This window comes from Leuciscus leuciscus (genome assembly GCF_965113295.1).
Source record: "Leuciscus leuciscus genome assembly, chromosome: 10".
In the NCBI taxonomy this organism is placed as follows: domain Eukaryota; kingdom Metazoa; phylum Chordata; class Actinopteri; order Cypriniformes; family Leuciscidae; genus Leuciscus; species Leuciscus leuciscus.
The window spans coordinates 36,288,564-36,303,551 of NC_138734.1; the positions used below are offsets into that span (position 1 = coordinate 36,288,564).

The following is a 14,988-nucleotide window of genomic DNA, read 5'->3' on the forward strand; positions in this document are numbered from 1 at the left end:
CATCATCAGCTGGATCTGTGAACTAATGCCATCGGAGAGAGAGAAAAGAAGAGAGAACTGAAATGAGAGGAAGATGGTGATAAGCAAATCTGATGAAGTGTTTCTGCTTCCCGTTCTGAGGAACTCATCTAATTTTATCTGTCCATCTTCTCCGTCAAGGCCCAACACTTCGGCATGCTTGCCCGCCACTCTCTCTTAGAGAGAAAATCTGTTTTCAGCTCTCTATGGAAATGACTTTTGACAGTTACTCATAAGTGGGTGATTCACGCACACCGAATGAACAAAAGATGGCACAGAAAAAAACAAAAAAACGATTTAGATCTAACCCTCATAATGGATATATGTTATTAAGTTTTTAATATTGAGAATTTTGAAGGCCAAGGGCACATGGTAGAAAAGCGAGGGCCGCTGACGAACACGACTCTGTCGGCAGCCTCATCTTGTTGAATGACACCTCAGTTTTGAAAAGATGGCTTATCAACACTAGGATTGGCACCACTGCACCTGGCCGGAAATCCATTCTCAGGAGCGTCTTATCTTCCCGGCTACAATCCTCCAATCTAATCAGGCAAAAGTGAAGTGAAAAAGAATGTAACCTTAGCAACCAGCTGCCAAGCTACCTGCAATGCTTACCATGTTGAGCCAAACATTACATTAAGGTCGCTATTTTTACCTTCTAGAATGTGCCTCTTTTGCATATCGATTGGACAAGGGAGAGTGTGAAGCATTTCGAGAGTATGTGTGTTTGAGTGTGGCTATGTGTGTTGACCTTTAAGAGGAAACTACACAGCCAGTAGCTCATGTCCCGCAAGGATAAACACCACACTTAAAGTCCACTGACAGAGAATACAAGAAAACTATACAAATGTTTTATAAAAGAAATAAATGTCTCTGGTTCTATATGGGTCACTCCAGCCTGATCTCACTGCAATTCGTACGAATTCTACGAGGTGGCTAATTCGTACGAATTCATACGACCTCACTCGTACGAATTAGTATGATTTTTGCTAAATCTTACATATTTTACGAATTGCCCAATTCGTATGAATTCATACGAATGACCTACCCCTGACTCCGCCCCTAAACCTACCCATCACGTGGGTTTAGACAAATCGTACAAATTCGTACGAGTGAGGTCGTATGAATTCGTACGAACTAGCCACCTTTTTATCACTCGTACGAATTCGTATGAATTGGTTGTGAGATAGCGTTGGTCACTCACTCCTGTTATTTTATTAAAAAATAATAAAAATGCACCTCTTGAATGATGTACATGTTTGAATATCCTTCTCAACTTCAATTTCAAAAACATCTTGATGACGTAAGCCTGAAATTGAAAATTCTTAAAAACAGCTAAGTTTGGTTGTTTGAAACGCATTAATATCTAAACACTGTAAAATGTGATCAGTTGACTTAACTTAAAAATCGGAGGAAACCCGGTGCCTTAAAATTAAGTAAATAAATTGCATGCATTTTTTCAATTACGCATTGTTTATTCACTTAATCATTTTAAGGCAACGGGTTTCTTCACTTTTTTTTTTAAGTTAAATCAACTGATCACTTTTTTACAGTGAAAATATTTTTCCTCTAAATCAGTCAGATTGTATTAAGAGTGTTATTTTGTAGTCATGTGACAAGAAAACCATCAAATTAGACTCTCCTGATTGTCAAGGCTTTTTTTCTTTCAAAATATCACCATTTTATTAAAAGAAACATTTTGATATTTTCATTGTCATGAAGTTTAAAAACAATGCAGTAAATGTTTTTTAATGTATGAAACAAAGATTGTTATGATTACAAAGATTACATTTCTAATAACTTTTTTTGAAGATGGTTAACATATTTCTCATTTTTATCATCCTTATTGGTCATTGACCCATATGTAAATTTTTACACCTATGAGCTGATGTTATTGGCTCATTTGCTTCAGAGTGCAGTCCTGCTATTGACTGCTCAAGATCTCATGCAATGTGAAATTATCATTACTTTCTGCAACCAGTAATTCCCCCCACCCCCCTCCCCCTCCCCCGGACATGTGGCAGCTTCAACACGAATAAATCAACAACTCATTAAAATTCTGCACTTGTATCCAGCTTTAATTTTCACATAGGATCGCAAATGCCAAACCAGAAAGGAGTAAGATTTCATATGTATGTTTTTATCTGTTTTTAAAAAATATGCAGAAAACTGAACATGCTCACAGATCACTTGCACATTACTCTGATTTTAACTCGCAACCACAGTCTGAGCAAACACAGAACGGGCTCAAAAGCTTCAAAAGCAAATAGAAGCTTCATATCGCAATACTAACACAATATCAACCATGGGTTTCAAAATAGATTATTTATAAATAGCAGCTAATAAAAAGCTTTCTAGGCTCACAAAATGGAAATGACTTTTTAGGCAACACCAAATGAAGCAAGGTGTGTTCACACCATGTCGTAATTACTACTGATTACTATTGTATGCAATTAATTGCTATTCTGACTTGTAAAAAGCAGTCACGTGATTGCAGAACTCGTAATTATAAGACTCTTAATTTTCTGAGAGATCTGGCTACCACGTGACCACTGCAGATTTATTTTGAAGTTAAAGGGTTAATTCACCCCAAAATGAAAATTCTGTCATTAATTACTCACCCTCATGTTGTTCCAAACCCGTAAGACTTTGGTTCATCTTAGGAACACAAATGAAGATCTTTTTGAAGAAATCTGAAAATTTGGACTAAACCGCTCAATTCATATGGATTAGTTCTATGATCTCTTTATGAACTTTTTGAAGCCTCAAAGTGGTAGTTGTGTAGCCGTCAATGGAGGGACAGAAAGCTCTCAGATTTCATCAAAAAGATCTTCATTTGTGTTCCGAAGATGAACGAAAGTCTTAGGGGTTTGGAACGACATGAGAGTAATTACTGACAGAATTATGACAGAACTATCCCTTTAATAGTGCAAGAGAAACATATCAGTCCAAAAAGCTCGAAGTACAGAAACACGTGTTATCATCTCTTATTTACGGTAATTACGACATGGCATGAATGCAGCATCAGTCTGCAGAGGAAATCCACTCCTGGCACAGAAACAAGACCTGCGAAGCATCATGGGAAAGAGACAAGCATTGTCTAAAAACTCGTAGGCTAAGCAATATATGTTTGTTCTTTCAAATGTCTCTTTACACTAATGATAGAAAGAATTGCAAACCCAAAAACATATGCAGAATATATCAGAAATTAAACTGTAGTCTGCCTGGCTCATATTCATTTCAAATGATTCAGTGAGGGGCTGCATTCTTCTCCAGAGCAACAACAAAACACTTCACTAAAATAGCAACATTTCACATTTCAACTAAAAATGACAATGTCATGATGAATTATAACAGATAATCACACCAGTGTTGAGTATTAAATGTCTCTGCATAAATATGAGGCAAAAATAGCGCTTGCTAAACAACAAAGTGCTTTGAGAATACTCTCCAGCTCCACGGCTCTCCTCCAGGAAGGATGTGTTCTGTTTATGGATGATTTATGGTTACAACTGTCTGCTTGCTTCAACAGAAAACATCGTCTCTGTTCTGTGTGAAAGCTGTTCCTTGCGCTCCACATAAAAAGATGAATAACTGCACCTGACAAATGGATGCGTGACTCTGCTCGTCTTCCACGAGGTTGTAAAAAGGGTCTAAAAAGCTCAAACGTGCCGCTGGGCACACAGAATCGGATCTGTTTACTTGGGCAGGAACAAATGGCGAGGCATTACATCTCCACGTACTATGGAATTCATCCAGCGATGGCAAATGTCTTGTGTTGGCTGTGGGAAAACACAAATGTGTCATGAAGCTTTGGGCCTTATTGTTGGACGAAAGCCTTTTAAATGGATCTTATGCCCCATAGCATCCTGAATGTTTTTATGGGAAAGCGTCTGCGCTTTAAAAGCAGGATGGGGTTTGTTTGTTTCTCATTCTGCTGTGCTTGAAGACACAAAGTGGGCAAAAAAGTTTTGTGTTGAGAGGACACATCCTGGAGCTAAGGCTGCACAACTAATTAAATTCAAGTCCAAATTGCGGTATGGCCTTGTGTGATTATTAAAATCCTGCGATTTAATTAAATATGTAGTTCGTAGTGTCAAAGTGAAGGAGCCTAAATGTTTTGTGTGCAGTCTTTTTTCACTCAGTTCACTTTTGGGTCAACTGAAAGAATTCGGTTCTTTTAAAGATGACTTAAGTGTGAACATCCTTAAAGTTGCAACAGAAGTAGTGACATTTCATTTCTTCTGTATTGTGACGTACATCCAAGTGAAACAGATTGTCGAAAAATGGAAAAATGTTGGTTGTTGATTGGACGAAGGCAGATCTGAATGCAGTCTTGCAGTCGATTGGAAAAGTCCGGCATACATCAGCAGAGAGAAGTCTGTCATTTCATCAGAGGATTGAGTTGTGAAATTTTGATAATCACTTTCACAAAAAAATAAACATACAGTACAAATAGTCCACAATAAGATGCATTTCATACTGACTTTAAAGAGTAATTATTTATATTTGCAGCTGAAAAAAATATTTGGCTTTTTTAGGCTATACTATGAAATGTATTGTTTTGGACCCCATTGACTTTCATTGTATGGACTATAACTGAATAAAAAAAAAAACTTCAAAATATCTTCTTTTATGTTCCGCAGAAGTAAGAAAGTCATACAGGTTTGGAACAACATGAGGGTAATAAATAATTTTCATTTTTGAGTAAGCTATCTCTTTAATCAAAACTCATCATTTTAATTAGCTTTTAATGTATACCTCATTGCTGTCTAGGAGCAACAGTTCAAGGCTGGAATACAATAGACTGCACAACTTTTGCCCAGATTTGCAGTCTGGAAGAGTTAAACCTTGCTGAAAGTCATAGCCAGTCTGCAGATTTTGGGCAGTTTGATTTCCCAGATTAGTATATGATAGGCTCAGACTGAAGGCTTTTTGCTTTAGATTATGATTCTATCCAGTCTATCAGAAGATAGAGCACATACAGAATTGTTTTCATCTGTCATGTGTCCCCTAGCAATGAGGCGCATGTTTCTGCAGGACTTTTCTGTGTTCGGAACAACTTAAGATGACGCAGCTTTCCTACTGTTAGTACATTCAATCAAGATCCCAATTTCAAGATCTGGTTTTGAAATGAACAACCAGGCTCTACTGATCAACCCTGCCACTTCAATGAATATGTATGTATGTATGTATATATAAATATAGTGGAGTGATCTATACAATGCTGTGATTTAGCTCAGTGTCATTCTGTTCAGCTTCCCCCAGAGTGGATTGGACTTCACCACAGGCTAGCTGTGTCTGCTCTGTGTTGTTCATGTCAGCGATAATATCCTGAGTAGTATTAGCGCTTTCCTCCATTATTTTCCCATTATCATTAATCTTGCTCATGTCCACGTTCTCCACTGAAGGCATCTCCTTGTCTACTGAGGTTTTCAATTCATCTATGTTGCAGTTTTCAACTGCATTTTTGTTGATGCTTGGACCAATCTCATTTTTTACGCCATCGCTAATTAGCTTGTCCATATTTTTCTTGTCTTCAATGCCTTTGTGTTGTTTCTGCTCAGGAGTGACTGAACCGATTTTTTTAGGTGTGTCTCTGGTGCCGTTGGTGTTGCTGCAAAGTCGGGGGTCTCTTCCTAGGCTGTATCCGCTCTGGAGCATGGAGAGTGTCCGCTGGTGCACGTCTTCCCTATGGCAGCGGTACAGCCCGTGGAAGGCCAATCGAAACTTCTGCGACATCAGGTTGTAAACGACTGGGTTGATCGCACTGTTGGCGTAAATGCAGGTCCTGCAGAAGAGCAGGAACCAGGCGTCCAGGTACGGCGTGCTCACAAAGGAGTTAATGAGAACCAGGGTCCTGTACGGCATCCACAGCAGGGCGAAGAGCACAACCACCACTGCCAGCATCTTAGTGACCTGAAGAAGCGAGAAATTATAAAAGTGGTTCTTTGAAGTTTCTATATCGCATATACAGCAATGTAATTAAGTTCAAAGTTCAAACGTGAGCTCTTAAAGGCTTAGTTCACCCAAAAATGAAAATTCTATCATCATTTACTCACCCTCAAGTTGTTCCAAACCTGAATGAATTTCATTCTTCTGCTGAACACAAACAAAGATATTTTGAAGAATGTCGGTAACCAAACAGTTGATGGGGCCCATTGACTTCCATAGTATTTTTTTCCATATGGAAGTCACTAGGGCAGGGTTTCTCAAACTCGGTCCTGGAGGGCCACTGTCCTGCACAGTTTAGCTCCAATCCTGATCAAACACACCTAGCTGTGAGTTTCTAGTGATCCTGAAGACATTGATTAGCTTGCTCAGGTGTGTTTGATCAGGGTTGGAGCTAAACTGTGCAGGACAGTGGCCCTCCGAGTTTGAGAAACCCTGCACTAGGGTCTATCAACTGTTTGGTTTCCCATATTCTTCAAAATATCTTCTTTGGTGTTCAGCAGAAGAAAGAAATTCATGCAGGTTTGGAACAACTTGATGGTGAGTAAATGATGACAGAATTCATAAGATTTGAGTTATCAGAAGGTATTAAAGGGATAGTTCACCCAAAAATGTTAACTCTCCCTTTAATACCTTATGATCATTCAAAGCTTATACATTCAGAGGACTTCCTTTCCAGTATTTCTAACAATAAAGTCAAGCATGTTCCTCGTGGTCACATATTGTACTATTTTCATGCCATTAACAGAAAGTTGTTAATAGAGTGAACAGATGTTCATGCGCCAATTTAACCTTAGTCTTTTGAATAGTTTATTTTAATGATATGAATCTTGAATATGTTCTTGTAATAAGTTACAGTGTTGGTATAACAAGATAAAAATCCTGACATTTGACAGACAAAATGCAGAAACAGAATAATTATAGCAATGTTTCAGCCATTTTTATTCTTTTCTATTTATTGTTTTCTATTCTTTTTACACTACTGTTCAAAAGTTTGAAGTCAGAAAATAAATGCTGTTCTTTTGAACTTTCTATACGTCACGGTTTCCACAACGGACAATAATCAGTACAACTTGTTTTCATGGCTGAAAATAAGCACCAAATCAGCATTAGAATGATTTCTGAAGGATCATGTGACACTGAAGACTGGAGTAATGATGCTGAAAATTCATTATATTTAAAAATATATATTTCACATAATTACTCTTTTTGTGCATTTATTCAAATAAATGCTGCTTTGGTAGCATTAGACTTTAAAATAAGATACTGTAACATATAACGTATAACATAAAGATACATGTTAATATATTTTTTAATAAATGTTACGGTTTAGGACAGAAAAACAAGCTACAACCAATAATTAGTTAAGCTAGCTATAATGTTACTCATAAATTCATAAACATGTCATAACTTGTAAATTCATAAACATGTCTACTGGATAACAGTGGCCTACTGCAATCTATTAATAATTTTCAACTCTTCAAAACATGCGCCCAAACTGTCATGTTCATAATTTTTACAACACATCAATGTTAGCTAGCTATATAATGTTACCATGGTAATGTTACACATTTAAATTAGCAGGATTCGCAGCAACAATGTTCAGTAGATCAAAAGAAAACATATGTTTGCGCTTTCAATGCAGGAAAACACACAATGAAAATAATGCATAATAACAATGATGTATTTTCATGTCTTCATACAGAATACTTAGAGATATTATTTAGAGAAAATATACAAACAGGTTTTGACAGAGTGCTTTGAATTACATTTTAAAATCAATTCATCCTTATCTTCTAGAGCTCAAAAAGAAACAATTACATTATTGTTCATGGCATGAAAACAGAGGGATCGGTAGAGAGAATGAGCTAGAGAGAGAGACAACGAGACGCAGTCAAACATCAGTCAAACATAATCTTTATGTCAGTGACGGTTAACAGCCAGACACTTTGAGAAGGATGGAAATATATCCACACCATGTGTTGACTGTCAAAGAAAACAAAGCAGTCCTCCCTAGTGCCTCCTTACTTAGTTCATGCGACAAATAAATCCCAAAATTCCTCCCATTAACATTCACAGGGAGTCCTCCGGGGTTGGAGCGTACTCATTGTCTCACGCTGGAGAGAAGACAACCGGTGACGGAGACCTTCAATAATAATGACAAAATTGTCTGCACAACAAAGCATCTAATTGAAGCTGTGTGAGGCTGGGAGGAGCTCCTTTAATTAACAAAGCAGGAGATAATGACTGCATGACTGGCAGTGACAATTTGAATATGTATTTGGAATATCTGGTTATTGTGATTGCTTATCAATGGAAAACAAGGTCTTAACACAGCACAAACAAAGCCGGCTGCTACTCATGATTAGGTTAAATAAAGGGGAGCCTCTACTGTAGTGATGACTTTATCAGATTCATAGGAGAGATAACTTCACTCAACCACAGCGGTGGCACGGGCATCTTGAATCGTATTGAACTTTATGAAATGTGCAGATGAAGTGATCAAAAGGCTGGAGGTGCGGCGTAACCGAGGTACAAAAGCGAAAGAAAGGGAGCCGCTCTTATAACCTCAAAGAGCATAATCTCTAGGAGTATTAAGCATACTTGAGTGAACATCACAAATCATATTATGCAAATGTTCCACTCGAGTGGGGCCCTCTTGAATCTTCAAGATTTTGATCTGAGGCGCACGCGAGCATCTCCACATAAGTGCACTGACTCGCAGGGACACGTACACGGAAGGTCACAGAATGGTCTAAATTTTCACCCGTTTGACACTCCAACTCTGAAATATCATTAAAGTCTCGGGACTACAATAAGTATAAGTATGTATATCTGATTATTATAGTTAACTAAAACAAAAAGCTAATGAAAGCTAACTGAAGTAAAATAAAAAAAAATATATATAAAACGGTACATTTATTTTATTTCAGCTTAAGTTGCCAATGCAGCATTTCTCATTTTCATTTAATTTAACTTGATGTACTAAAATAACTAAAAATAGAAATAAAAACCACAGACATATTTACAAAAGCAAATAACCAAAAATAACAATAAATTATTAAAACTTTAACTAAATGAAAATTATTTTCATCAACAAAAAAAACAATAACTATAATACTATCTCAGTGATGCTAAAATAAAACTGAGGATAGTTGACAAATAACATGGAGATATACTGTATAAGTATAGCATGCCACACTGTAAATGCACTTGTGGTAAGGACAGGTGCACTTAAGGCCATAGAATGGCCTGAATTTCATGATAATATCCATTCTCCACTGTTTGACACTCCAAATGAAGTCTTAAAGTCTCTATATATCTTGCTGGGTTATTATAGTCAACTAAAACTAAAACCATAAAAAAAAAAAAATGTCATTACTTGCATGCATAGATCATATCTGTAATGTCTATGATCTATCACAGAGCCCATTATTCCAGTGTCACAACATAGCTGTGGCTGATGCAGTGATGGTAATGTAGACCCAAAACTGTACCACGATGGCCCCTAATGCCTCTCTTCTGATGAGATAGATCCTAATGACCTGCTTTATGATGACATTGGCCATTATGTAGGCCTACCCTTTCACATAAAAAAAAAGAGCTCAGATGTTTGGTCTGCATCTATATGAGTTTGTTTGCACAAAAGAAGGTATATTATTGTGCCGTATACAGGTTCCAGACACACAAAAATACTACATTTAGAAAACATTTAGTATAAATTCCATTTTAATGCTATCAGGAAAAAGTGTTGCCAATGGATCCAACATACAGTATCACCCAAACTGAGTTTTTCTTACGCTCAGTTCAAAAGTACAATTGGACCTTATTCACAATCACAGCACAAAACTCTGCATCTTAAGTTAAGCATTGTCAAATAAACAACAAGTCAATAAATAGACTGGTGTAAGTCTTGTAAAGAATCCACATCCCAGTAAAGGTTTCTGGTTCATTTTGACTCATGGTTCAGTTGTGAACTTAGTAACGGCTCCTAAAGATCTGGTTCAAACCTCTGATTCGTGAGCGAATTCGAAACAGTGAATTATTTTGACTGAATCATCCAAAAAAAATGTGTGGGATCATGTTTGTGAATCGGACACAAAGTTGTTGTTTGTTTTGCGTGCATGAAACACTGCCATGCACAAGTTTAAGATGGCCACCAATGGCAACTAGGTTTTAAATGATTGTCTCCTTTATTATTATGCAAAATTAGGCACTTTGTCTTGTACAAATTAAAATGCAATCAAATAAAAAATAATACTTCTTGACTTGATTATCTAAATTTTGCCCATTAAATGTGTTAAACACTATTTCAAACTGTACCAGGAAACTATCAACACACTCTTCTTCCCACAAATTGACATTTAGTAGAGTGAAACATTCTTCTCAGAAAAGAAGAACTGACCTTTCAAAATACAAATATGAGATAATAATCATAAGGCACGGTACAGGAGAAGAGAACCGCCCCTTGTTTGCCCTCGACTGCAATCTCAGTGGATATTAAAATGCGGAATTGTCTAAAAACAAACTTATGCAGACACACACACACACACACACACACACACACACACACCTACCTGTTTCCGGGAAGAAAGCGCACTCTTTGGCCGTCCCGGACGACCTCCTTTTCCAGCATCCGCCGGTTCTTTGCAGCTCCTCCTGAGAGTGGGGGCGGTTATGGTGCCCGAGTCTGGTGGGTGGGGCAGGGGATTCAGGTAAAGGATTCGGGCGATGAGACCGTAAAGAGCGATGGCCAGAAGCAGCGGGATAACGTAGAAGATGGTGAAGTCGATAAGGTAAATGGGCAGATAGAGGTCTCGAGAGACCCGGTAACCACACTGAACACGACCGTCAGGGTTCACCTGGATGTCCACCAGGAAGAGCCAGAGCATACAGTAGACACAGGTGAAAACCCACACCCCGGCAATGATGCGTTTGGCTCGGGATACCGTACAGACGGTATGAGCCCTCATTGGGTGACATATGGCGATGTATCTGTGGAACAAAGAGATAACAGTAATGTGTATTATTTAATGTTTAACCCTCTGGTAGGCCTATTCCTCTTTTAGGGGTCACACTTGATCCTCGCTGGTCAAAGCAGACCGAAGACTAAGTTATGCAACGAATAATGTACTATATATAACATACTATATTTTGTTTCAGTAATATTTAATCTTTAATATTTGTACAAAATTTTTGTATTTTAGTATTACTTAAATATTTGAATCCAATGTATATAAGGTGGATTGGTGCTATCTAATGGAAGAAATAAAGAAAGTTAAGTTGTAATACCATAGTCTAACCACTAGATGCTTCAGACATCTTTTTTTAGGTTTTACATTTGGATATATATTTAGACATTATCAAAGACTACTTCCTCATGGCTGATTGTAGATCCTCTGTAATTTCCCATTAATTTTCTTAAGGCCGTCAAAGATCACAAGTGTGATTTTTATATAAGATTTATTTAGTTTTTTATAATCATGTCCATGATTTTTTGTGTTCAAATAGCAAGTGCTACAAAAGTCACCAAGTTTAGTACAATTTTGATAAAGTAAAAAAAATAGAACAAACTTCATGAACTAAAACCACCAGAAGGTTAAATATTGATATTTAAAATGGTGAAATCCTTCATGGCAAAAAGAGGAAAGAAATTAACTTGTCAATTTGTTTGTATACCCAGCGCATAAGTAATAAGCCACAAAGACTATGAATATTCATTAGATTTCTAAGAGCACATATCATATTATCTTCTCTAAATCTTATTCAAAAGTATTTCATTCAGTTTTATGTAACTTCCTTTAATTTCAGGTCTTACCTCTCCACAGTGAAAGCTGTGATTGAACAGGAGGACACATTAATGCCAAGGTACTGAAAGTAGGTGATGCCCAGGCACCCAGCATGCCCGTACACCCAGGTGGCCATCAGGCTCTCAGAGATGTTCGGCAGACCCGCGGCCACCAGAACCATCAGGTCCGCCACTGCCAGGCTCACCAGATAGCAGTTGGTGGGTGTACGCATGTGGCGTGTGGTAAGAACCACCAGCACGACCATGATGTTTCCCACTATGCCCACGCCACACACCAGCAGCACCAGGAACACAGATACAGTCTTATACTCCAGGGACTCGGACACAGCGTCCCCAGACCCCACCAGGGAGATGTTGGTGGGAGTGTCCATTCTGGAGCTCACATTTTCTGGCATGATTAGTCCTCTTGGTGTGAATATTTACATAAAAGATGTGAAGGAACAGGCAGAAATCAAATTGGTGGAGGAGAAAGAAAGCAGAATAGAATCTGTTTGATATTCAAAACATTGAAGAAGGTATGAAAACTTTGTATATAAAAACTATCTATTCAGTTCCAGCTTTTATTGATGGTGTTTTCTCTTATTAAGTATCTTGTTTAATTTTCTTGGCTTCAACCACATAATGATGTTCCTCTGCTGACCGCAACCCATTATTTCTTCTGTGTTAATCTGTAACAGTATCCTTCCATTAAAAGCGTCACACTGAAATCCAGAGTCAATTTTTTTTCCCCCACGTTAATGCAATCCTCCATCCAATTGATCACCCTGGAATAAAAGTCAGCAGGGGAAAAGCATGTCTCAATCACTGTTAAAAGGATTTTATAGCCGTCCGTTAATTGCTAAATAACAGTCCATTTCATCTGGCACAAAAAGATAAGACTGAATGCTGAAGTACACCGAGTTGGAAGCATCGCATATTAAAATAACATGATGCAGACTAACACAGACGTCCTATTTGTTCTCTTTACAAATATTCCCATAACACTTGCTCTAGTAAGGATTTTAGGAGACTTCCTCTGAACATTATTGAGACAGGATGAGAAGCTTTTAATTATTCAAATGAGACATTTTAAGTGGTGCACGGCGATAAGTAGGGGAAATCACAGAAAGACTTAAAGCCACACACACACACACACACACACACACACACACACACAGCTGCTGTGGCAAATGGCATGTTTAATAACCAAGGATCTTTAAAACAAAAGCAACCTCTATATTGTTTTTATTCTGCGGATTGAATGATATTACAAATGACATCAATAGCTATTTTTCAGTGTATATTGCACAAAAGAATGCAAATAATGTAAATCTCTGTTGAATGCTCATCATAATGCAAGAACACAATGTTTACCAAAAAATATTCTTTGATAACATATTTGAACATAAATTCTAGTCTGAAAATAGTGTTGTGAAATCCATTAAAGCCACTAAATGGTGCCAAAACATGGTGCGCATACAGAAGCTTTAAAAATCCAGACATCTGTTGCTCTTTTCAGCTGTCTCTTTGCCATGTAAATAAGACTACACTGCCTCTCGGGGTTCCCTAATATATTGAGGTGGACACGATGTGAAAAGTAATTTAACTCAATCCCGACTTCCCAACCCTGCAAAACCCTGCTCGGACTTCATATCTTACTCTATTTCATATTCCATTATTACTGCTCTGGCAATGCAAATATGGACAAGAGCTCTGCGGTTTCCCGCCGTCTTTGCATGAATTAAGAAAATTAGGCTATATGATTTTCAAATGAGGGACATGTTTGAAATTGAAGAAAAAGAATATCAAATGAAATGTTAATAATAATTATATGTAAATAAAAAAAAGAGTGGCTACATCTGGTTTTCAGTAAAAGCACTATATTATCCAACTGTCACATATATAAAGGAGAGCTCTTCCTTTTCTTTCTCTATGCTTGATTCAGAGATTTTCATTAATGGTGAGAGTCAGGCGTGCTGCTATGAAATGGGCTGTCATTCACATTTGTTTAGCTCTCCTAATTGACTGTATCACTACCAGAATCATAAATCAGTAGAATGTGCTCTAAGGCAAACAGCACAGCTGTGTCTCACATAGTGAGCTATAACTAGACAGCGTTTTGGGGCGATACAGACTGGTTTAAAAAACACTATGCCTAAAAACGTCATCTAGGTAGGGAGCTCACTAGGTTTAGGAAGGGTGAACATGATTTCACCAACTAGCAATAACATGTTCCTGAATCAACATCTATGTTGATCCTGGAACAACATTCCAATCAACCAATCAGTTTTGAGGGACAAGTTTACAGTTAAAGTTTAGGCTTACAACCAGGGTTAGGTGTTTTTCGCCTATCATTTCCCTCTGATTTTAAGGATAACTTATGGGTAGAGTTAGGTTAGAGTAGGAATATGGTTAGGACAAAATTTTCAGACAGGATTGTTGTTCCAGGATCAACAAAATATGTTGATCCAGGAACATGTCCTACTTGGCAAAAGGTAGACAGCCTATATTTGTGCCTGAACAGGAAAGCAGATGTTTCATTAATCCTCTGAAAATAATCATAGTTCTCGACTGACCGCGTGAAACCGAATAACTCAACACAATCTTTTAAGCAACGGTTATTTTGCAAAACAGTTTGGCGGCTTGAATATTATAGCCAATGTGAACTTGATTACGTGAACCTGTAAATGTATTTTCAAAAATACGTATGCTTTGCTTGTTCATATCGTAATGAATAAAAGGTTCACTACACATAGTAATTAGGCTAGTAATAGTAATCATTAGCACCGCGGTCTTCTATCTGAACCGCTTTATATAGGATAACGTTAGGTTATTAAACATATTGAACGAAACAAGAATTTCAGTATTGTAAAACATAGCTCATGAGCCATTTGTCTTAGAAAATGCACACAATATAAGCTAAAAGTGCATAATATAAATATATAACTTAAATGTTATATAAATAAATGTGTCTTCAAAAATACTTTTAGCAACGGAGTTATGCAAAAATAAAATCACTTAAAATTTACGTATTATGGAAACTGTCATCGATAACTTCTCAAGATAGGATAAAGCGTCTCTTACCAGACATCATTCTTGTAGTGTGGAATCAAAACAGCTCTCATGCAGTGTCGGCCGTAAACCCCTGATGAAAAAACAAAATGCACTGATATGAAGTATTTGAAACGACGAGCAAATAATCTGATCTTGTAGAGAAGCGCTAGTAAATG

The 14,988-nt window shown here is 37.4% G+C and overlaps 1 protein-coding gene across 2 annotated transcripts; it reads right to left on the reverse strand.

Annotated features, from left to right (window-relative positions):
- Window positions 1-1,708: 1,708 nt before the first annotated feature.
- trhr2 (thyrotropin releasing hormone receptor 2) lies at window positions 1,709-14,988 on the reverse strand. Of its 2 annotated transcripts, none has more exons than XM_082182542.1 (4): window positions 14,843-14,988; window positions 11,789-12,184; window positions 10,548-10,965; window positions 1,709-5,937 (listed from the first exon to the last, which is right to left on the reverse strand). In XM_082182542.1, the coding sequence occupies exons 2-4, from the start codon at window positions 12,172-12,174 to the stop codon at window positions 5,236-5,238; spliced, it is 1,506 nt and encodes a 501-aa protein (XP_082038668.1). In that variant the 5' UTR covers window positions 12,175-12,184; window positions 14,843-14,988; the 3' UTR covers window positions 1,709-5,235. The 2 variants fall into 2 exon arrangements, with proteins under 2 accessions (XP_082038668.1, XP_082038667.1); XM_082182541.1 differs by having other exon boundaries at window positions 11,789-12,543; window positions 14,843-14,987.

Bases quoted from the DNA above. Each gene is read 5' to 3' on its own strand.
- trhr2 (XM_082182542.1), bottom strand. From the start codon at position 12,174: ATGCCAGAAAATGTGAGCTCCAGAATGGACACTCCCACCAACATCTCC. The intron at 10,966-11,788 runs GTAAGACCTGAA...TTTGTTCCACAG, and splicing joins ACAGCTTTCACTGTGGAGAG to ATACATCGCCATATGTCACC. The intron at 5,938-10,547 runs GTAGGTGTGTGT...TCGCTTCTTCAG, and splicing joins CGCTTTCTTCCCGGAAACAG to GTCACTAAGATGCTGGCAGT.